The following is a 23,504-nucleotide window of genomic DNA, read 5'->3' as shown; positions in this document are numbered from 1 at the left end:
CCCACAGCCTAGTGGTTAAGTTCAGTGCACTCTGTTTCGGCGGCCTGGGTTCAGTTCCCAGGCGTGGACCTACATCACTTGTCAGGGGCCATGCTGTGGTAGCATCCCACATACAAAACAGAGGAAGATTGGCACAGATGTTAGCTCAGTAAGGATCTTCCTCAAGCAAAAAGAGGAAAATTGGCAACAGATGTTATCTCAGGGCAAATCTTACTTAGCAAAAAAAAAAAAAAAGGAAAAGAGAAAAAGCCAAGTATATGCTGTCTACAAGATACATACTTTAGACAAAAAGACACAAATAGATTGAAATTGAAGGCTGAAAAAAGATATACCACACAAACAGTAAGCTGAAGAAAGGCAGACTGGCTACAGTAATAGCACATAAAATAGACTTCAAGATAGGAAGCGACAATAATGATCGAAAAGTTAATATATGAGAAAGGCATAAATATTATAAATATATGGATATAATAGCAGAACTTCAAAACGCATGGAGCAAAAACTGAAAATCTAAAGGGAGAAATAAATTCTCAAACATAGTTGGAGACCACCTCTTCTCCTGGTAATTAATAGAACAAGGTAGAAAATACCAGTCAAGACACAAAGATCTGAATAACTCTATCAACCCCTTTACTCTAACTTATATATACAAAACATTATACCCAACAACTGCAGAATATATATTCTTTTCAAGTGGATATGGAATCTTCACCAAGATAGACCATACGCTGGACATAAAACAAGTCTCAATAAGTTTAAAAAGACTGAAATCTTGCAGAGAACTAAATTAGAACTCAACAATAAACCATCTAGGAAAGTTCCAAATATTTGGAAATTAAACAACACACTTCAAATAACCCATGGTCAAAGAAGAAAATATGTTGAAGTGAATGATAATGAAAACAGCGCATCAAAATTTATGGATACAACTTATCCAGTGCAGAGAGAGAAATTATATCTAAGAATGTCTATATTAGAAAAGAAGAAAAGTCTAAAATCAGTTACCTAAGCCCCTAACTTAGGAAACTAGGAAAAGACAAGCAAATAAACCCGAAGTAAAAGGTAGAAAATAATAAAGTGAAGAGAGGAAATCAATAAAGGAGAAAACATTCAAGCAATTGAGAAAAATCAATGAAACCCAAAGTTGGTTCTTTGGATTTTTTTGAAAAGGTAAAAAAACATTGATAAACTTGACAAATTACCAATGTCAGAAATGACAAAGGGACAACCACTACAGATCTACAGATATTAAAAGGATAATTAGAGAATCTTCTGAACAACTATATGTCAATAAATTTGACAATGAAGAAGAAATTAACACATTTCATGAAAGATACCAATTATCAAAACTGACACAAGAAGCAACAGAAAATCTGAATGGCCCTATTAACTAAATTAATTAAATTGACAATTAGTTAAATCAGTAATTTAAAACTTTTCCCACAGAAAACTCCAGGGCCAATTGGCTTCACTGATGGATTCTAGCACACATTTAAGAAGAAATAATACCAATTCTTCACACACTCTTTCAGAAAATAGAAGAGAAAGTGCTGGTTAACTTATTTTATGATGCTGGTATTATCAGATACAAGGACATTACAATAAAACTACACACCAATATCCCTTATGAAAGTAGACACAATTCTCCTTAACACATATTAGCAAATCCAATCCACATATACGTAAATTCAAAAGACCTAGCGTAAGGTATTTTTTAAAAGAGTAGCAAAGTTGGAGTTTCACTTATTGAAACTGTTTTCAAGGCATGCTATAAGCTATAGTAATAAGGACAATACAGTATTGATGAAAGAAGATATCTGTAGTTCAGTGGAACAAAAAGACCCAAACACAGATGATCGATGGATTTTCCATGAAGGTGTCAAGGCAATTTAACAGAGAAAACAGACTTTTAAACAAATGGTGCTGGAACAACAGGATATCCATACGGAAAAGAACATTAAAAATAGATCCTTACCAATTTAAACATGTGGACAAAGAGAACAGATTAGTGGCTACCAGGGGAAAGGAGGGGGTGGGGGGTGGGCACAAAGGGTGAAGGGGTGCACCTGCAACACGACTGACAGACAATAATGTGCAAGTGAATTTTCACAAGATTGTAAACTATCAAACTCAATAAAAATTAACTTAAAAAAATAGATCCTTACCTCATACCATACGTCCAAATTAACTCAAAATGATCACTGACCCAAATGTAAAAATACTATAGAAGAAGAAACCATAGGAGGAATCTTCACCGCTTCAGCATAGGTGAAGATTTCTCAGATAATAAGAAAAGCACAAATCATAAAAGAAACAGTTGATAAATTAGGCTTCACCAAGAAAAAACATGCTTTTCAGAAGACATCCATAAGGAAACGAAAAGACAAGGTACAGAATGGGAGAAAATATTCATAATAAATATATCTGGCAAGGAGTCTGTACCCAGAATATACAAATAACTATTGTAAGTCAACAGTAGGAAGAGAAAAGCTGTAGATCATGAAGGTGTGGGCAACAGCAAGTACAAAGGCATGAGGTAAGGAAGTGTGTACAGTGAACTTGAGAAGTATGGGGTGACACAAGAGATCTTTTAGAAGTTGATTTTGGACCACCATTTTCTATTCTAAGAAGCGTGAGATTAGCTGCAAATTAGACAAAGAAGAGTCTCTGGAAGCTTGAAAATAACCAAGTGACACAATGTATGTGATGGGCATTACTATCATTCACCAAATATTTCCAGCTCTCTTTCCAGGCAAGTGGTAGATTTCATTTCCCCACCACTTACAAAATGAAGCATGGTCACGTGACCGCTTTGGCCAATGAAATGTGAGTGATGTGCCCCATGCAGGTGGAAGCAGTTTTTGATCTGGCACACTGTCTTCCCCTTCTAAGGTGATCAGAGAAGAACAAGTTGAATGGGAATTTCCAGGAGGTTCCTGTATGGCTATGATAAGCCGAGCCCCGTCCCCTTTCCCAACCCCCAAACCTGCGAGGAATATGTAGCACAGATGGAGAAAAAACATCTTGTTACTGTGAGTCTCTGACATTTGGGGATTGTTTGTAACTTCCCCAGAAGTAATCCATCCTTTCTGATGCAATGTGCGATTTTAAGTGAAACTCTGACAATAACATAGAAGAGGGATTTCAGAGGAAAGAACGAGCAGGAGACGAGCTAGAAGGCTACCGTGACCTACAGATGATAAGCAGGCAGTGAGGCAGGGGCCATGAGCTTAGAAAAGCTGTGAAAGAATCCAAGGTGCAATGGCAAGAACTGACATGAGTTGATAACGACTCGAGATTCTAAAAGAACCTATGAGTCTAACTGTTTTAGAGGTGTTGACAAGAGAAGGTTCTTGAAAGAAAAAAGATGACTAAGTGGGGAGATGAAGTCAAAAGATCAAAGAAGGAGCTACAGGCATCACAGCAAAAGCACTGGCATCCTGGGGAGCAGCAGCTTGGGCATCCTGGAGAGCTGGTTAGAGATGCAGAATCCCAGGCACCCCAAGACCCACTGAATGAGAGCCCGCATTCACCAAGATCTCCAGGTGATTCACCCCACATTAAACTTTGAGACGTGGCTCGTCTAAAAGCCAGACGTAAGCATCCATTCCACACCTCCCCACCATACACATACAACTTCCTGAGGCTATAGAAAGATCATGAACTTTGGAAGAAAACAGATCTGGGTGTGAATCCTCAGGGAGTTTGATGTCATCCAACTTCATTCATTCATTCATTCAGCAAATAGTAAACAATTCCATTCACTCAACAACGGTAAAGAACACCAAAATACCCCTGCCTTAATAGGGCTTACATTCAAATGTAGACAGGCAAACAGTACAGTACTGTTCAGAAAACAGATATAATATTGTGATTATGAAAAAGGGGCAAAAATAATAATATAGGGCTCGTCAAAGGCAATGACCACTTCCTTTTGTTCAAAACTCTTATCAGGCATCAAAGTCAAAAAAAGGGGATCTCTATGTCCTTTGTATGTACAAAAGGAAACATCCCAACTTTCCTTTTGCTTTACCACAAAGAACAGACTGTAAAAAATCAACTCTCTTGACCCTAAGACTATTTTTTAAAAATCAAGAATTCTGGTTAATTGACACCACCTAGTGAGAGCCCCCAACACTGTACCAAAGGAGGGTGTGCGATGGGGCAGCGAGGAACGGGTGGTTGCATTTGGCTTTTAGGTAAGCTACTTCTCAGTTTAATGTGTGGATGAATCACCTGCAGATCTTGGTGAATGTGGGCTCTCATTCAGTGCGTCTGGGATGGTGCCTGAGACTCTGCATCTCTAACCAGCCCTCCAGGATGCCAAAGCTGCTGCTTCCAGGACGCCAAGTAGCAAGGCTCTAGATGCCTTAGCATCCCTTGACCTCAAGGGAGCTAGTGGGGTGTGCCTGCCCCTTGTGCCTTTACTACTGACCTAAGAAGAATACCATTCTCATCAGGTTCGCCTTATTTTCTTTGATGCAGCTGGAGAACCTGATTCCAATATGTGATTGTTCGTGAAGACCCTGGACAAAGGGCTTCCAATGGATTACTGCAGTAGATTCCTACAACTCCTTGAGGTGGGGACCATGATTATGCTCATTTTACAAAAGAGAAGACCCCAGCCCAGAAAGGTTGGCTCACACTAGTAAATGTGGAAAGGATTCAAAATCCAGAGTCTATTCCAGAAATCAAGCTCTTACCCACTGCTTCCTCCTTACTGTATTTACATCACAAGTTTCTTTCCTGCTGTGTCGCAGCAGCAGAAGTGACTTGCAGTCGACTGCCGCCTTCCATTCCAAAGTTGATAAAGCCAAGTCTAGTCTTCTGTCAAAATGACTTGGTTTCAAGAAAAGGCAATTAGAATCCAAACTGAGAAATCGTCCAGAATTCAGCAAAAAGAAGGAGCACTTAACACTAGCATTGAGAGTTTTTCTTTCCAGGAAGTAACATCAGTCCATGCAAGATTATCACAGGCCTCTCGGAATTCTTGGACACTGATATTTTATCAACAGAGCACCTGATGTCCTATCTAACAAGGATGGCAGGAGAAGGTCCCATAAGAACCCTCTCTGTCAATGAGGAGAAGCTACTACATACCACACTGCAGCATCCGTGGCCTGGGCACACCTAAGTCTTCATAAAGAGTTTAATATACATATGTCCTTTTCATTATTCTCCTAAGAAGAGACCATAATTCAATGCAGCTAACTGAAACATGCATGTAAAACCATGGCTCTCAAACTTGGTTGCACATGGGCATCTCCAGGGAGCTTTAAAACACACTGACACCTGAGTCCTACCGCTGGAATGCCTGGCGTCATTGGCTTGGAATGAACTGGGTATCAGGACTTTTAGAGGCTCCTTAGAAAATTCTAATGTACAGCCACAGTTGACAATCCCTCGCATAAAAAAGAGAGAAGACTATAATATTCACTCTACAGCCAAAAAAAATGGCGGGGGGTGGGGGGAGCTGTCTTCATTCAGTTGCTGTCAAGGTTTTGCCTACCTACCTAGCCACATAGGTCTAATACACTAACAGACCCCATTCTAATTGCAAGCAAGTGATTCTCCACAATCAGTGACCAAACCACATATTCCACACTTGGTGTCTGATGACCAACTACTGCAGATGTCAGCAACACCGTCCCAAAGCAGGGCTTCCTAACCTGGAGATGGAATCCAGGTGGTCTGTGAACTTGCCTGGGAACAAAAACTATACCTCTATTTTCACTACCCTTTCCTGGAAGTTCAGCCTTTCCTTCACTTATGAATACAGGCAATAAACCACAGCAGTATTGTCAGTTCTTGAAAGTTTGCACCTACTGGTATTTCCACATCACATTTCAGTTTCACAGTCATCACCACTTTGAGATTATAGTTTAATAGATCTGCTGTTCCATCTAGGTATTTAATGCAATAATAGTGATGCATCCCTGTTACTATATTATGACTTTAATACTTTGATAGTTGTATTCTAGTAAAACTCATTCTGCTTTAATTGCACTTTACGTATTTAATACCATTATTCTGAGAGGGGTCTAAATGCTTCCCGAGAGCCAGTGCGGTCAGGAGTACCAAAAAGGGCACGCGCCCTGCCCTGAAGACGATGCCCCAAGCAGCCAGATACTGCACATTCGCATCCAAGGCCACCTCCACGAAAGGCCCTCTTAGGAGGGAGCCGGCGTGGACAATGCTGGCTCTTGCTTTCCCCTGCATTTCCGCAGATAAGACTTAGCCTGAAAAGCCAGTTCAACGCAGCAGAGAATAGGATGGGTTTTCTCTTTTTCCTCAGCTGCCTCTTGCTCTTGGCATTTCAGGGTGCCCCGACTGCCAGGCCGGTAACTCGAGCCTCCAAATTAATCAAAACACACAGCGCCCAGTTCAAGCCCAGGCAGACAAGCCCGGGAGCCAGACAAACTCTCCTCTGATGACCCCCAGGCCCCAACCTCTCAGCCCCGCCCGCCACCCTGCATGCCTCACCTCGGATGCCACGCTTCCTCCGCTGCCTTCCCCCGTCCCAGGCAGGTACCGGGCTCTGGGGCACTAATTGCCCAGACTGGCTGGGGGGTGCCTTACCCAGGGGTCGCCCGCGGCGCCGGGAGCCGTTTCCTCGCCCGCCTGCGCGGCGCGCACCTCCCGGCCCCGCAGCGCCCAGATCCACGCGCGCCCTGGTGGCCTTCACAACGCGCTCTCACTGCCAAGTGCAGCGGCTGGAGGAGGGTTGGAGAAGGGGAAGCCGCGAGATGGCACCGCCGCAAGAGCCGGCAGCGAGCGGGGCCGCCCGAGTGCGGACGCCCGGCGCGCCTCCCGCTTAATCTGGGCACGGCCTCTGGCCACTCCCTCCACCCCGCTCGGTCGCCTCCCCTTCGCATACCCCCAAAATTCCCCACCTCCGTCCCGCAGCCCCTGCCCCGCCTAGGCCTCAGGAACTTGGAAGCATCACCTTCTTAACCCCTTACCCAGGATCCGCGCCCACCTGCCCCGCAGGCGTGCAGCCCTTTCTCCTGGGCACGATGCCCAGGTCAGAGGGACATTGCCTGGTGAGTCGGAAGGGAGGGGGAACGAGGGCGGGACCTGAGCCACTTCTTCCCTCCCTTGGAGCCACAGTCAAAAGCCTCTGTGGGGAGGGCCAGACAGCGGGCTGAGCCCTACAAAACCCGCCCCGGACCTGCTGGCGAGGCGAGCTTCCCAGCCGGGCTCCCCAACCCGCACCGCGCAGGGGACGCGGTGGCCGGAGAGCCTGCGAGTCCCTGGACCCGCCGGGGCTCTGAGCGGGCGCCCACCATGCGCCCCCGGACGGCGCCAAGACCGCCTGCGCTGCTGCTGCCGCTAGTGCTGGCACTCCTGGCGGCGGCGCCCGCAGCGGGCAAGGTGAGTGCGGGCCGGCGCGACGCCGGCCCAGCGCGCTGCGCCCCCAACCCCCGCTTCGCGGGGACACGCAGGCCCCACCCGCGGGGCGCCGTCCTTGAGCCCCTGTCTGGAGGCTGCGGGCCCCACGCGGGTCCCCGGGCGAGCAGCTGGGGACGCGAGCAAGTGGGGATGCCCGGGGAACAGGTGGAATGCGCGGGGTTGGAGGAAGAAGCAAGGAGGAAGCTTGTCCTGTTCCCTAAGAATCAATGGTGGGCGAGGGGGGCTTCCAGAGATCAAGAGAGAGAGAGAGAAAAAAAATAGATTTGGCCGGGGATGAAGACGTGAGAACACCGGATATAGAGACACGCGATGTCCCCTTGGTGAATCAGAGCAGGCAGCACGGCCTGGCAGAAAGCACAGAAGGCTGGGGAAGGAAACCTGTGCCAGAGTTCCAGCCCTGCCACTTCCTAGATGTCACCTCACACTGACCTCTGACCTCTCTGGGGCTAGGTTTCCTCCTTGTCTAAACTTGTCCTCAGCGTTGTTGGGAAAAGCAAATGCAAAGTTAATAGCACCTTAGAAATGAACTCAGGATAAATTAATCAGTCACTTTGATTTCTACTCGGAATTTGAGAGACCCTGGATTCATTTAAGTTCACCCCATATTTCTTATTCTCTGCAATTAAAAATAAATTGGGTGTTGTCAAAACTCTTATGACTCCTAGAGTTGGCTGACTTGATTTTAACTTGCGAAAGTGAAATTGAACTTTTCAGAGGCTTTCTGTGATTTTTACACTTAAAAAATTTACTTGAGATGATAGCAGTGTAAGTTGCATTTCCGAGAATGAGTAGATGTTTTACAATTTCATGATTGAGATGATGGTTGGAAATCAATACTCACGTAAATGTGTTACATGGAAAGATTTTGAGAACCTACAGCCACCTGTAATCTAAGTATTTTTCTTTTAAATTAAGACATTCTGGATGAAGCTAAAACCCCTTCCATCACTGCCATACCTTCCCCCTCCCCTGTCTAAACAAAAGTATCCATTCTCACCATTTCAAGTTTCTTTCCAGACATTTTCTGTGCATTTATGTACACATAGATGGATCCACAAACAGTATGTGTTTTTGTTTGTGTTTTTTAATATAATCGATACCATATACCTATGCTGTATATATCCTTTTGCAACCTACAGATCTGTCCATGTCAATATTTAAGATAGATTTGCCTATCTTTCTTTTTGCCTTATTGCATGGTTCTCCACAATATGAATATGCCAAAGTTAATCAAACCACTCCCCTATCAATGTACATTTAGCTTATTTAGTGTTTTACGTTCTAAAGGATTTTGCAATCCATGGAATCTCTTCAAGCAGCTGGTTCTAACAAAGATGCACTTTGCATAGACCGGGAATGCCCACCCCAGGTAGCTTAGTACTTCTGGGCATGATGGGTGAAGTCAATGTAGATTGTCTACCAGCTTTAATCCAGGAACAACTAGATCAACAAGCAAAAAACCTAAAGGAAGTGTATGTTGTGGGAAGGCCTGGGAAGGAGTTCCAGAGCGGGGCTTGCACATCCTTCTAGACTCCAAAGAAGAGGAGACATTAGGGAGGGATGGAGAGGGAGGGGAGGAATTACACGTGTCAAGATCAGCCTGAAAAGTGATGCTCTGTGATAGTGCAACTTCTAATTATACCAATTTTCAATTATATTGTCATATTCCCTTGTAATTATTACATGTAAAATATTTTGTCTTGAGTTTGGCCAGATCTTTTTTTTTTTTTTGAGGAAGATTAGCCCTGAGCTGACTGTTGCCAATCTTCCTCTTTTCTTCTGAGCAAGACTGGCCCTGAGCTAACATGCATACCCATCTTCCTCTACTTTATATGTGGGACACCTACCACAGCATGGCTTGCCAAGCGGTGCCATGTCCGCACCAGGGATCCGAACCCACAAACTCCAGACCGCTGAAGCGGAACCTGAACACTTAACTGCTGTACCACCGGGCCAGCCCAAGTTTGGCCGAATCTTGATGACTTCTTGCTGATATTATAATTAATCCATTTGTATTATTTTTATCATCACTTGAAGCAAGTCTGTTAAAATTTATAAGAATTATCATTTCCATTGCATCTGCTGAATTACACAGAAAATGTCATTAGAAACCGTGAAAGCATCTTCTAGAGAAAAGGAATCACAACAAGTTAACTGAGAGCTGTGACACGGTGCCAGCATGGCTCCCTCCACAGGGTAACAGGTTGGGCGAGGCACTGGACCTCTCTGAGCCTCAGTTTTCTGATGTGTAAAATGAGGGAGTTGAAATCCCTGGTGGGGCCAGTAGGTGAGGTCATGAGAGAGGTATTGGGGTAAGAGGCAGTCTTTAGGGCCAAGAAATTTTTGGCATTCTAGAATTCAGGCTCAAGAATACTAGAATCTCTGCTTTTTCAGGAGGGAATCTGGAAGCCTAGTTTCCATTAGAAATCTCAAATTCTAGACATTAGCAAATGAGTCAAAACTTTACAAAACAGTTTTTTTTAAAGGGCTAAACGAATATATAGCCAAGCAACATATAAGTGAGGGCTCAATTTAGCCTTTGGGCCATCATATTTATCATCTTTGTGCTGCACCAGTTGAAGATACATTTTGCTGCAAATTTCTTCAATTTTACTTTAGCATTTCTCACAACAGGGAGATAGTAGTGGTGTTGACCCTGCTTTCTGAGTTCAGACAGGATGGAACTGTCCACCCACACAGTTTGCTCTGAAGCCGGTGAGTGGACTCCCTCCCCTGCTTTGCTGCAGGCGTTTACTTCCAGGCCCCGTTGTTTAGCGCAACCCCAGATTTTCCAGCTCTTCCAAGCCCAGCTGGTCAACTTGAAACTGGGAGGCACTTTGCTGTTGCCTCAGGCAAGAGGTCTGGGAGGGGAGCTAGTGAGAAGTCCTTCTCTGGTATCTGGAGACCGTGAGGTTCAAGGTTTGAAATACTATCACGGTTTGTCTTTCCTCTTTTTGCCTTAAAATTCCAGACAGGGCAGGAATAGGACTGGTAAACATCAGCAGTTGAATAACAGCTGCATTTAGGGAGGATGGTTTCTCAACTGATTGTGTTTTTAAATTTTAAAAATTAAGTTGAATTGGGAAACATTTCAAACAAACAAAAAGGAATGTCGCAGACACCAATTTACCTATCCCTGAGATTGAGCAAGTATTAATAAGCTTTGACCTGTTTGCTCTCACATCTCTCTCTTTAAAACTATATATAAATATAGAAAGCCATAAACACATTTTTTGCCCCCTCTTTGTGTGTGTGTGTTAGTCAACATAAAACTAAATACTGTATTATTGTTTTGTGATCCTTCAAATGTAGTAAATGGTTTCACATTATACATACCCATTGAAGCTTGCTTTGTATCTATGGTTTTTATCTATGTTGATACATACAAATTTTGTCTATGTTGATACGTACAAATTTGCTTTATTTATATACATTTAGATGTGATGGCTGACGCATACTATCCAGTTAGAGAAATAAAGTACAGTTTATTTTTCCATCCCCCTAAACACAGTAAGTTTGTTTCCACATTTTCATCTTACAAAGTGGGAAGTCCATCTTTGTATATGTACCATTTGGATAACCAGGTTTTTAATTCCTAGGTGGAATTCAAAGAGGGCTCATAGACAAAGCGTATTTTAAATTTTATTGGGAATTGTTAAATTGATTTCCAAAATGCTTGTACCAGCAATGTGCCAGGGTATCTATTTCCTCAGATCCTCGGCAAAACTTGGTGTGCTTAGCGGTTAATGAGTGTGAAATAGGATCTTGTTTTGACTAGGAAGTTTGTGAATCGTCTCATATTTTAATTGGCAGTTTATTTCCCTCAGAGTGAATTGAATGGACGACTCTTTGCCTGTTTATCTGTTGTGGCCTTTGCCTTTTTTGTTGCTAATTAATTAGGGGTTATTTGTATATTTCAATACCAAACCTTTGCCATTTAAATATGCAGAAAATATTTTCTTCCAGTCTTTGGTTTATCGTTTCATTTAGTTATTGGTCCCTTCGTGTAGAACGTTTTTTTCATTATGATCTCAAACTTGTCCATCTTTGCCTTGATATTGTATGTTTTACATCTTGTTAAAGAAATCCTTTCCTTCCCTGGGATTATAAAAATCTTCTTCTACATTAAAAAAAAAAATTGTTTACAGTTTAACTATTTTAGGCTTAAGAACGTTAATCCTGGAATTGTTTTCTAGTTATGCGATATGATTTCATCTTTTTCCATATAGATAACAAAATATCCCAACATTATTTACTGAATGATTGAATCCATTCTTTCCCTCACTGCTTTGCAGTGTTAATTCTGCAAATATGTGCACCCAGCACTCACTCATATATGGTTCTGTTTATTTAGGGCTTTAACTTCTCACAACATTCTAGAGTTTTCTCTTTGTTTAATTCTAAATATTTGATATTTTTAGTGCTATTGTAAATGGTCTATTTTTTTAAATTTAATAATCTATTAAAGATATAGCAAAACGTAGTTGAATTTTGTATTTTGGCTTTGATCAAGCAACTTGGAAGAGTTCAAATGCATTTAAGGATAGAAAATTTCCCCCAAAATACTGCTTTAGCTACATCACACACCTTTTAATGAGCCATATTTTAATATCAAGTTCAAAATCTGTTCTAATTGATTTCCTTGTCTCATGGGTTACTTAGATGTTTATTTCTTAATTTCCAAACATAGGGAGATTCTCTACATATCTTTTTGTTGTTGAATCGTGGTAGAGATGATATTCTGACTTCAAAGATTTCTGACAAAGTCAAGATTTTTTATCATGTTTTTAAAATTGTAATGCATATGTACATGTATTTTTTATATATCCTACTCAGTGGATATTTAATCTGAATTCCATACCTTTTATCAAATCTTGAAAATTCTCACCCATTATTTTTTTCTATTCTCCTTGTCCACTCTCTCTACTTCTGGCATTCCTAGGATGTATGCTGGATCTTCTCATCTTTTCCTCCAATTCTCCTCACTTCTTGTATCAGATACCTTTCATATACCACTCAGATCCTCTTGGCCTCACCTTGCTCCTGGGCAGTGGGCACTTACTTTCCCCAGCGGCCAGCTTGGCCATAGACTTTATATAAGCACAGCCTGATGGTTCCTCTAGACTCCATCCCCTGGCTACCCCTTGCATCCTAGAAGTGTAGGCCATTAACACCTGTAGGGCAAATCTTTGACCAGTGGGAGATGGGAGCCATTGGGTAAATTCTCTTCTCCCCACAGAAGACCCGTCCTGAAGTGCACAGGTTCTCACAGACTCTCCATAAGGCCAGTCACCAGATGTAATTGAGACCAAGTTGTAGCAAATTGAACTTCTCCCTCACGTGCTGCTTCCCTTCATGCTGCATTCTGTAAAACATCCTCACATCTATCTTCCAGGTTTTAATTTTTTCTTCTGCCATTTATAATTTTAAGTAGATTTTAAATCTGCTGTAGTTTTTAATAACAATGAAGAACTCTAGCATCATTCAACACAGGTTATACTCTCAGATGTATTAATTACTAGGTTTTAAATTTTTGTCTTAGTTTCCTCTTTTTTTTTTTTTTAAAGATTGGCACCTGGGCTACCAACTGTTGCCAATCTTTTTTTTTTTTTTTCTGCTTTATCTCCTCAACCCCCCCGTACATAGCTGTATATCTTAGTTGCAGGTCCTTCTAGTTGTGGGATGTGGGATGCCTGGCCTGACGAGCAGTGCCATGTCTGCGCCCAGGATCCGAACCCAGGGCCGCCGCAGCGGAGTGCGCAAACTTAACCACTTGGCCACGGACCCAGCCCCTCAGTTTCCTCTTTTAAGAAGAAGAAAGAATGGAAAGAATGGAAGTAACAGACCCACTTCAGGATTTTATGAGGATCAGATTACCCAACACACATAACACATAATTTACCATGCCTGTCACATCGTAATCAGTCAATAACATTAACTATGATTATTGTAATTCATTAAATCTTAGTTTTCAGTGACTGTTCCTACTTCTAGAAGTTCTACTTGAAGTCCAAGTCTGTCTGGGATTTTTTTTGTCTTTTCTTATAGTCTCCTCCTCCTCCTTTTTTTTTACTTTTAATCATTTTACACCTACTTATTTTATATTATTTTTCTGATTTTTTTCTATTTTTTCAAAGTCTGGGAGTCTGTCTTGTTTCTTTTGTCTATTGACTCTCGTCCTTGCGGAGACAAGGTGAGAATCTGGGGAAATAGGCCTCCTCTGTCATCACAGCCTGCCCCGCCCATTTCCCCTCATTGCTCGCAGATTGGAGCTGTCCTGCTTTGGGAGAAAAAAAGAGCAAAGTAGTTCTGTGGCTTCCATGGGATTTTTTCCCTTTAAGATGGACGTATGGAGTAATGGTTTGCGGGGAGGGGCAGCACCAGACATGCTTCCTTTGGTGTTCTCAGAGTCGCCGTCCCCCAGTTCCCTCCCACGGCTCGCTTCCTCCAAACACACTAGACTTTTATGTGATGGGATAGAGGTCAAGGTGGATAACAACAAACCACCAGCTTCCTCTTTCTGACCAGACTGAGGCCTTTCGTCCTTGAGCGTTTCTCTGAGGTTACAGTGGCTGGTTTGTTTTCAGGCATGATCCCTTGGGAAAACTATGAATTAATTTGTCCTTGTAATTCCCTTATAATTTTTGCCATGTTACCCAAAGCACAATAATGACTGCCTAGTGTTAACTATGAGTAAAGTGAACTTTGTTAATTATTGCAGTTGCTTAAAACCCTCAAGCCTGACAGTGTAAGATTCTGACGGCAGGGCTGTCTGGTTTGCAAATGCCCTGTGGTTCTTCATCCGTGTGGATTTGACCATACTCATGCCGTGGCTTTCAGCCAAAAAGCATCCATCCGCCACAGAGTACATTTTCCAAGATCCGTAAAAACACACAGCACTCAGAGCATTTTTGTTCTACAAAGTTTATATCTGGCCTCAGCCTAAACTTTTTCATCATAACAGACTTTCACTCTAGGTCATTTATTTCACCTCTGTTTTCAGTTTAAGGAAATAAGGAAACCAGAATTATATCAACTTCTTAATGGAATAGACATTTCCTGTATCAGCCCTACCACCATGGCCTTCAACAGTTACCGAACCTCTCTGAGTTGTCTTCATCTCTACAAATCTGATAAGAAAGCATCTTACTCCAACTTCTAGGTTTATCTCACGAGATATAATTGTTTGCTCTTGTCTTCTCGAAGCAGCCATGTCAGTCATTTCATTCTTTGAGTTCTTCATGTAACTGCCAATGATGACCTTTGGTTTCAGGTACATTTTCTAGCCAAGACTGAATTAAATTATATCAGCTCTATAATTTTCCACTTTACATGCTTTCATAAGTTTAGATAAATAAACATCTATGTCCATGTCATCCAATAGAAATATAATGTGAGCCATAATTATGAGCCACACATGTAATTTAAAATTTTCCAGTAGCCACATTAAAAAGAAACAGGTGAAATTAACTTTAAAACATTTTATTTATCCCAATACATCCATAATATTATCATTTCAACATGCAATCATTATTAAAAACATTAATAGATATTTTACGATCTTTTTTTCGTATTAAGTTCTCAAAATCTGGTGTCTACGTCTGTGTCTACAGACCAGCCACATTTCAAGTGTCTATAGCCACATGTGGCCACCATCCTGGACAGCAAAGAGCTATATAAATTGCATCCAGGTACAAGAGGGGGATACAGTCCATGAGCTCATATCTCTGAATGGAACATGTTTTGTATGATTATTTGCCACAAGAAATAAACGTGTCAAAATGACAAACTTTAACCAAAGACAATAAATCAGCATGGGTTGTGCCTAAATATCTGTGCAACTTTTCTCCAGAAAATTAAGATAGTTAGCCTTGGCTACAGTGCTTAAAGCTACACAAATTACCGTTTGTACGTATTTAATTATATTGCCCCATTATCAAAATGTGAGCACGTTACGTACGTGAAGATTTGAAGAAACGTCACAAAAACAGCAAACACTGAGGAACTCATTTGGAGTGGAGAAAAGGAGAAATATGTAGAAAACCAACGTGCCATACTTTGCCTTTCATCTTAAGCCAGAAACTAAATTATCACTAGAATTCAGCCAGGTAACAACAGGTTTAGTGTTATCTTGAACAAATGACTTCGAAAAGGATCTCGATTTTTCTTATCTGAAAATGCTGGCACTATATCTACTGCAAAGTACTCAACACAATGCCCAGTACAAAGCAAGTACTCAGCTTTTATATTCTAGCTAGAATTATTTTATTATTATTATTAAAAGCAGGAAGGGGAGAATAGGACAGAGACGTGAGCATGTGGCTAGGTGCTGGGCATTCACTGATAAACAAAACAGTCTGAACGGCTGGCCATAGTGGAGTTGGGAGTCTAGGGCACAGGGAAGAAAGACAACACCCAGGAAACAAACGTGTAACTATGGATTGTGGTGCCTGTTAGGAGAGAATAAGATGTGCAGATGGGGAAGGAGAGGTTTTACCCTGGCTGGAGGTGGTTGGGGAACACATTTCTGAGGAACTGGCTCATGGGCTAAGGCCTGATGTGGAGACAGCCTTGGGAAGCACTGAGGAAGTGGTCCAGGCCGGGCCTCTCCACGGTGGAGAGAGGAGAGACACTTCCAATTTTATGGTTCTGGGGTTGTCAAAGAATGAAACCAAGGCCAACAGAAGTTCATAAAAAAACGAAAAAGAGAAAGCTGAGTTTATTTACTCACCATGAAGGAAACGCATATGCTGAATATTTTGCTAGAGTGGGGCGAGGGTGGGAAGCAGGGAGTCAGGGTGCTCCAGAGCGGGTGGGCTCGTGATATTGTGTTAATTAAGGATGGGAAATTGCTCACTGGATAAGGTGGAATAGGTTCACAGGACTGTATGTGGCCGATCGTCCTGTAATTTTAATGTTTGCACTTAACAAATTAATGTTTTAACAAATAAGAGACATGCAGTGTGTTTACGCCATTCCCAAGACAATTGTTGCATTAGCAATGGATGAGTAATGAATTCACACTGTGACTTGGAAATGGGCCCACGTATAAAGTGATGTGATGAAAACGTTCTTCTTTCGTTCCTGTTGACATGTCTCTGTCATCCTCTCCTCAACCTCACTGGGACGGGTCTGAATTTGCCAATGTGGCTGTGAGGCCCTGGGCTGGAAGGTGAAGCTGGGCCAAACAGCCCTTGTCCCAGCTGACATAGGCCCAGGCCAGAGACGGCTCTAAGCCAGGGAAAGATGAAACCCAGTTAAGGATGTGGAAGGAAGTGAAGAGCTCTTCACGCAGAGGACCAGTAGTGCCAGCCTCCCCCGGGCTGGTTAGAAAGGCAGAATGTCATGATGGGCCCCAGCCCAGACCTCTCCAACTGGAATCTGCATTTTAACCAGCTCCACAAGGCATTCCTGGGCACATTATTGGCCAAGAACTGCGCCAGCCTTGTTAAGGACTCTGGAGGGTCCTTCAAATGCAGTGGAATGGCGCTGGAGTTTTCAGAAGAACAGTGATGTAATCCCGATTTTAAAGATCTGTATGGCTGACACATGGAGAAGGTTAACTGCTCTCTCCTTGGGAACCCAGCCTACGCAAGAGAGAAGTGACAAAGCAGGGAACAAGTCTTGTTGGCGCTTTCTCTTTGGTTCCTGGTGCCTTGGAAGTCAGAAAGAAAGGGAGGAGAACCAGTCTAGCTCAACACAGCAATTGCTCAATCTGTCTCTGTTAAGTGACTCAGTGCAATTAATTTGATAACCATTTATGTACAGACAGAGGTCTGATCCTCTGTACACACAATGTCAGGCTATCAAAAAATGTTTCCATATATCATGATGGGTACTATATATGTGTGTATGTGTGTGTACAGATAAATACACATACATATGTTTAAAGAGTCTTTGATATTCTCAGCATTTTGGTATTAATTATTGCAGTGAGATAATAGTAAAAACAAAGTAATTCTCAGAGCTATTTAAAAAGTAACTGTATAAAAATCTTTGATTTTTCTGACAGTAGTTTTGGGGTAAGTTAGGAATTTTTCATTTTTAATCTTTAAGATGGATGTTTGTTAATTAGATTGTCATTCCAAATTGGTTTCTTAGAGAAGTGATCCTAATGTTTAAAAATGAGTTCAAGTCTATTTAGAAACCTTGGGAGATTTGTCATTATGTAGACAAAACAGTCAGGTCACTGGGTTTTTTTCCCACCAGGATATTTTGTTGTTACATGAACTTCTCAGGGAAAATGTTCTACAAGTGGAAAGTTGAGAAATCTGTCATATTTTCCCTTTGAATCAAATGACAAAGAAAGTCTGGAAAGACCCAAGGCAACAAGACTAATATTCATTTTCTTTGTTTAATCAGATGATAGGATAGTTTTATGCTGTTTATTTATGTATGGTATTGGGAAAGCTGAAGAGTTCACATGCCGGCTTTAAAAAAAAGTTTTTTGTGTTGTACAAAATTTGGAAAATGTTTAAAAGTGCAAATAGAAATATAAAAATAGAAACTATCCATATCATATTACCCATAGATGACTACTCTTAACATTTTGGTCTATTTCCTTCTGAACTTTTTTGATTCTACTTTTTTTCATCTAACGAGCGACTGGTGAAAATTTTCTGAGTCGTTAATTATTCCAAGTCTCATTTTTAAACATCTGCAGAGTATTTCACTGTAGGCTGTTACCATAATTTATTTAATTAATACCCTTCTATTGAATATTTTGGCTATTTCCAATTGTTTAAAAGTAATGCTACAGTGAAACTTCTCAAAGGTAAACATATACTAAAATTATATTTTAAATAATTTTGTATGTAGAAGCTTTCTTATCAAATGTCTGATTTTGTGCATTTCTGAGTAAGATGACAAGGTAATATCTTTCCTGATCTACAGATGAGGGTCTGGTCTGAGGTCATTCATCAAGTTAGTAGAGGAAGTGAGTTTAGAATTGGGAGTTCTGGTTATTAAGGCTCTTTGGTAAGTCTCTTTCCTTCCAGAAACTTCCCAGATAATTGAAAAGTAGTGTCAGGTGCCACTTTATTCATCATTTAAATAACTAAGTGATATCTGAGATAAGATTGATTTTAAAAATGCTTTGGTTATCAAGAAAGAATGATTCCTGACATTATTACCTTTTTACAATCAAAACATCAATGGAATACTTTTATTTACTGAAATATTATTTGTTTCTGCAATCTAGAAAGAGTTTATCCTAATTCTGTGTTGCTTCCCCTACTGATCTCCTTGAAGACAGTTGTCATGTCTTATCCACCTTGTGGTTCCAGCTCTTGGCATCACACTTGGTATTACTGGTCCTCAGTGAATGTTTATAGAATTGGACCAGCGTTTTATTAAACACTAAAACTAAGAAGTCAATAAAGAGTTAGTAGATTCTTGAATCCCATGGCATAAGAATAAAAATAAACCATTATTTTCAGATGAAATAGTGAATGCTTCATGCATTAATTCAGCTAGATGCTGAGAACATGGTCCCTCCTACCCTCATGGAGTATGCCACCAAATGAGAGGTTTAGTTAAGTCTGCAGACAATAACAATAAAATTATGCATGCTATAACAGGGGGAATATGGGGAAGCAAAATTTGAGTGGCATTAAGAAGGAAGAATAAAGATCAATAAATATACAGAACAGTGAACACGCAGGCTTTGCATTAAGCAAATATGTCAGGCCAATGGAGCCAGAAAGGAGTAAGATTTCAGTGGCTTAAAAACATAATTTATCAAGTAAAGTACTTGAAAATGTTGGAATAAGCGCAGAAAACAGCATGTAGGGTTGCTGGTGGTGCCTTTACCCTCTTCCAGCCTCTGCCCCAGCTGGAGCCCTTTTCAGCATTTAGCAGCTGTGCTCCAAGGTTTACACACAGACTGATTCTCCTTAGTTTGCCATGTTAGGCAAAAGCAGATTCTGCAATCTCTTCCAAAAAGCGATAAAAACTAAGAACAGTACTATATCTGAAATCTCGTCAGATAAAGTTCCTACCGGTTGGAAGCCAGACTACATGCCACACAGGTGCCAATGCTCTCTAATTGCTGCAGATATGGCTGGAGAAGCCCAGGAGGTGGATTTATCCAGCCCTGCCTGTTCCTGAGGCTGTGCCCCATGGAATGAGTTAGAGTTTCTGCTCACTGTGACCTGCTCTGGCCTTTCAGAGATAGAACGTTGAGAACCCATGTGACCTAAATAAGCAGCATCCCCAGACCCCAGGAGGGTAGTCATGCAGGCAAGGACATCTCAGGCACCCTGCCATCCAACAGAGGCAGTGGCCGGCAGCAGTAAGAGCCCCTCATTCTGTGCCAGAAGAAAGACACTGTTGTGACAGCTTGGGGCAAATCACTTGAATTTCAAGACTCTCCATTTCCTCAGTCACAGAATGTGGCAGATGAAATCTACCCCTCGTATCTCCAGAAATAATACAATTGAACACATTTTGTACACTGAAAAGCATTCTATAAATGCCAAGTAGTGTTGAGACAGGAATGAGTTTCAATATCAGAAAAGCAATAGTCCAAATATGTTTCTTATACTCATTTAATTCTCTTGTTATTTCGTGACCTAGTATCAACTTCCTGGAATGTATTAAGGAGTTTCTTATTTTCAAAAATATTATTCAGTGCATTCTTTGCTGCTGGTATTTTCTAATAAGATTGTTTGGGAACATCAGCAGAAATGGCATCCTCCCTTAACAGTGACCCATTAAAAAAGGAACAGTTTATTGACCTTACACCGTCCCGTGAAAATACTGATGCTAAAACTCGGCCAATAATTGCATCACTTTTATGATGACTTTCCACATACCTCAACTAAGATACCTGTTAATTAGAGAGCTAATCCTGGGTGACATTTAATATTAATAATTTATCCCTCTCTTTAAAATATAGGCCCTTTGACATGTGTTTAAAAGAGAAGCCCTGTAACCAGGTTTGGCACACAGCCTCCTTCAAATTCCGTTAATATGTGATCGACGACAACAGGGTGGAGAGTGTAAATTCACATCGTGCACATTCACTGAGCACCCAAGTGCAATGCACTGTACTAAGGAAAGTCTTGGAATATTCTTTAAACAGAGGATGGATCCTTGGAAATTTTCAAAATGAAGTTGTTGGAACTAATTATCAGACTTGGCAAAAATATTTTTTCTATGCTGATCTCTTCTTCCTAACAATAAAACTAATATAAGTCAGGGCCAGCCCAGTGGCGTAGCGGTTAAGTCCGCACGTTCCGCTTCTCGGTGACCCGGGGGTTTCGCTGGTTCCGATTCCGGGTGCAGACATGGCACCGCTTGGCACGCCATGCTGTGGTGGGCGTCCCACATACAAAGGAGAGGAAGATGGGCACGGATGTTAGCTCAGGGCCAGGTTTCCTCAGCAAAACAGGAGGACTGGTAGTATTTAGCTCAGGGCTAATCTTCCTCCAAAAAAAAAAAAAAACCTAATATAAGTCCATTTGTCAATATTCAAGTATAGTAAGTATAAAAATAAACAATAAGTACTCCTAATATAAAAACCTTGAGGTAGCCAGCGTTAATATTTTGATGATGTATTTATGTAAAAATGAAGTCATACAACATATGGCATTTTTTATTTTGCTTTTTTGACATTATATTATATTAGCATTTTCTCACATCATTAAATATCCTTTAAAAATGAATGCACACCATTCCATCATGTTTATATACCATAATTTAAACTAAATTTTTGATATTATAAACAAGGCTATGATGAATTCTTGTCTACATATCTTTTTATAATAGACTCATATAGTAGAATTATTAATTAGATCAATTGGCATAATTTTTTGCTTTTTGTATACCACAAATTTTACTTGTCCAATAATAGACATAGTTTTAATATTGATAAGCAAAAAGAAAACAAAATTACGTCAAATCCTGTCATATAAATATAACTAGAGTTAATATTTTGATAGGTATTCTTCTTTTTTTAATTTAATCCAAAATATGATTTGGTGTGTAATGTGAGCCGAGAAGCTAAATTTTGAAAATTTCCCCAAACTAGCCAATTTTCCCAACGTTATTTCTGTAATAATCTACTAGTCTCCCATTGACGTCTAGTGATCTCAGTTTTGCCCAAAACTGAACCAAAAGAGTATCTTGAATAGAGACAGGATTTTCTTAGAATACAGATCTGATGATGAGCTACACAGCTAATGGCCATAAATAAAATATGGGGTTTACCAGTTATTTTCCTTGTTGTAGACCTAGCATTAGATAGATTTAAAGGCTCTAGCCTGATTCAGCCCACCATTTCTCAGTGCCACCCCTGACCCCTCACCCTCAGCTATAAATCTAGAGTGAGGTAGGTTCGATGTCCCCCATTAGCCATCACCATAGGACGTCCCATTGGTTTTAGGTCATTCCAAGCATTTGGAAAGAATGTGCCATTTCCAAGCAGTGTGCTAAAGAGCAATTTGTTTCTTTCCCAGCCCCACTCCACCTACCCCGTCTCCTCTTGCTTCTCTCACCCACTTTGATGACCTCCCAGCGGGTGACACGTGGGCCCAGAATCTATTAGACTTTTTTCTAGGTTTCTTAAGGGCTGATCTGCCTTAAACCCTCTATCTAAATTAGAACTAAATTGGTTTCCTTATATCAAGTTGAGCAGTAACTTGAGAAGCATTCTAGAGCATTATAATCTCAATAGATCATGTGATGGCTGCATTATAATCTCAGAAGCAAATATACATCAGTGCAGAAAAAACAGAATTGAAATAAAGAAAGGACCTTAAGACCCATAATTTTGTAAAGGGAGAAAATGTTTGAAATTTTGGCCTGCACCTATTAAAACAAAGCATCAACCAGACCCCTCTTAAACCATCACACTTAAGATTTTAAAACTTTTCATTTAAGCAAGTTAACATGAAAGCAAAGTGTTTAAAATTTTATGATGTAGAACCAGAAGACCAATACCAATTACTCTTAGCATCCTCCCCCTAACGTGCTGTAAATGATTTACTTGGGAGCCTATTTCAATAAAGTTCCCCTTAGAAAGTATCAGCCAGAAAAGCTTCACTGTAGTCAGACTTGTTTTTACACGTGAAACTGCTGTGCTTTTTCATTTGGAGAAATCACTGAGTTGGTCTAAATAGAGTGGGTTCTATGTTGTTGTTATTATAAGCTTTTCTTGGCCTAGAATTTTCCTGTTTATTCACTATGAAGAAGGACCGTGTTTTTGTTTTTAAAATTGGAGTGGTAGTTGCTAACTCTATAAGCAAATTGAAGATGATCATGTTCATCAGAAGACCACCACAGTGAGGCACAGCCCTCAAGAGATGATCTCCAGTGGTCTCCAGGACCTTCTAGAGAACTACAAATGTGCATAGCTATGCATGAGAACAAAGTTAAAGGATTGTTAATTCCAATCATATTTTCTCCCTGAACTCTGAATCCATTATTTCTCATCATTTTTAATATGAGGAACCTTTTCTCATATAAAACTTTTTCACAGACCCACAAGTGTTTGAGATGATAGTTAGAAAGTCAATCGTTACATAATTCGCTCCACCAACAACTAGCTCTGTAGCCTTGGCTAATTTGTTGAGCTTTAATCTCCTTATCTGTGAAATGAGGATAATTATATGAATCTACAGATGGTGATGGTTAAATACAATGTCTATAAATGCTTAGCACTGTACGTGGCACATTAGGAGCTCAGGAAGTGTTCACGGCGGTGGGCGGTGGCATTTGACGGTATTTGACCAAATTATCATCCAGTTTTTGCCTACTAGAACCCAGCAGTCAAAACTCTTTCAGTTTACTTTATAGTCTCTTCTTACACACTAAGAGTGCAGTTGAGCTACTCCTTTTCAAAAATGGGATTCTATCACAAGGTATTTGTTCTCATTTGTTTATTTCAATTTACTAACAGGAATAAACATGAATTAAGTTAGAATTGTTCCTCATGACTTGCATTTAGTGACACTAGATTTTTGAAAGATTTGACTTTCGAACATACGGGACATAATTTATAAGCAAATAGATTCTCAGGGGTTATGCATTTCCAAGAGAAGTAGTGTGGTTCTGTTTGTCTGCTGGCTTGCTTTGGCGTTTTCAAAAAG

General features: G+C 40.8%; 2 protein-coding genes across 8 annotated transcripts in view; one reads left to right on the top strand and one right to left on the bottom strand.

Moving 5' to 3' along the window:
• The window catches only part of COL4A4 (collagen type IV alpha 4 chain), a 116,273-nt gene extending 109,190 nt beyond the window's left edge, over positions 1-7,083 (bottom strand). The window contains exon 1 of one of the 6 annotated variants that reach the window (XM_070489578.1): positions 6,963-7,083. The gene's annotated coding sequence lies outside the window, so the exon portion shown is untranslated. Of the gene's footprint in view, positions 1-6,483; positions 6,845-6,962 lie in introns of those variants that run through there. The other 5 variants (XM_070489576.1, XM_070489574.1, XM_070489575.1 and 2 more) reach the window with 5 other exon arrangements.
• Positions 6,722-23,504, top strand: part of COL4A3 (collagen type IV alpha 3 chain) — a 129,927-nt gene continuing 113,144 nt past the window's right edge. The window contains exon 1 of one of the 2 annotated variants that reach the window (XM_070489582.1): positions 6,722-7,043. In XM_070489582.1, coding sequence (XP_070345683.1) covers positions 7,017-7,043 — 27 coding nt within the window. In that variant the 5' untranslated portion in view covers positions 6,722-7,016. Of the gene's footprint in view, positions 7,044-7,109; positions 7,375-23,504 lie in introns of those variants that run through there. The other variant, XM_014835935.3, reaches the window with a different exon arrangement.

The sequence above is a fragment of the Equus asinus genome, chromosome 19 (assembly GCF_041296235.1).
Source record: "Equus asinus isolate D_3611 breed Donkey chromosome 19, EquAss-T2T_v2, whole genome shotgun sequence".
Taxonomy (NCBI): Eukaryota; Metazoa; Chordata; class Mammalia; order Perissodactyla; family Equidae; genus Equus; species Equus asinus.
This window is presented reverse-complemented; position numbering and strand designations above follow the sequence as displayed.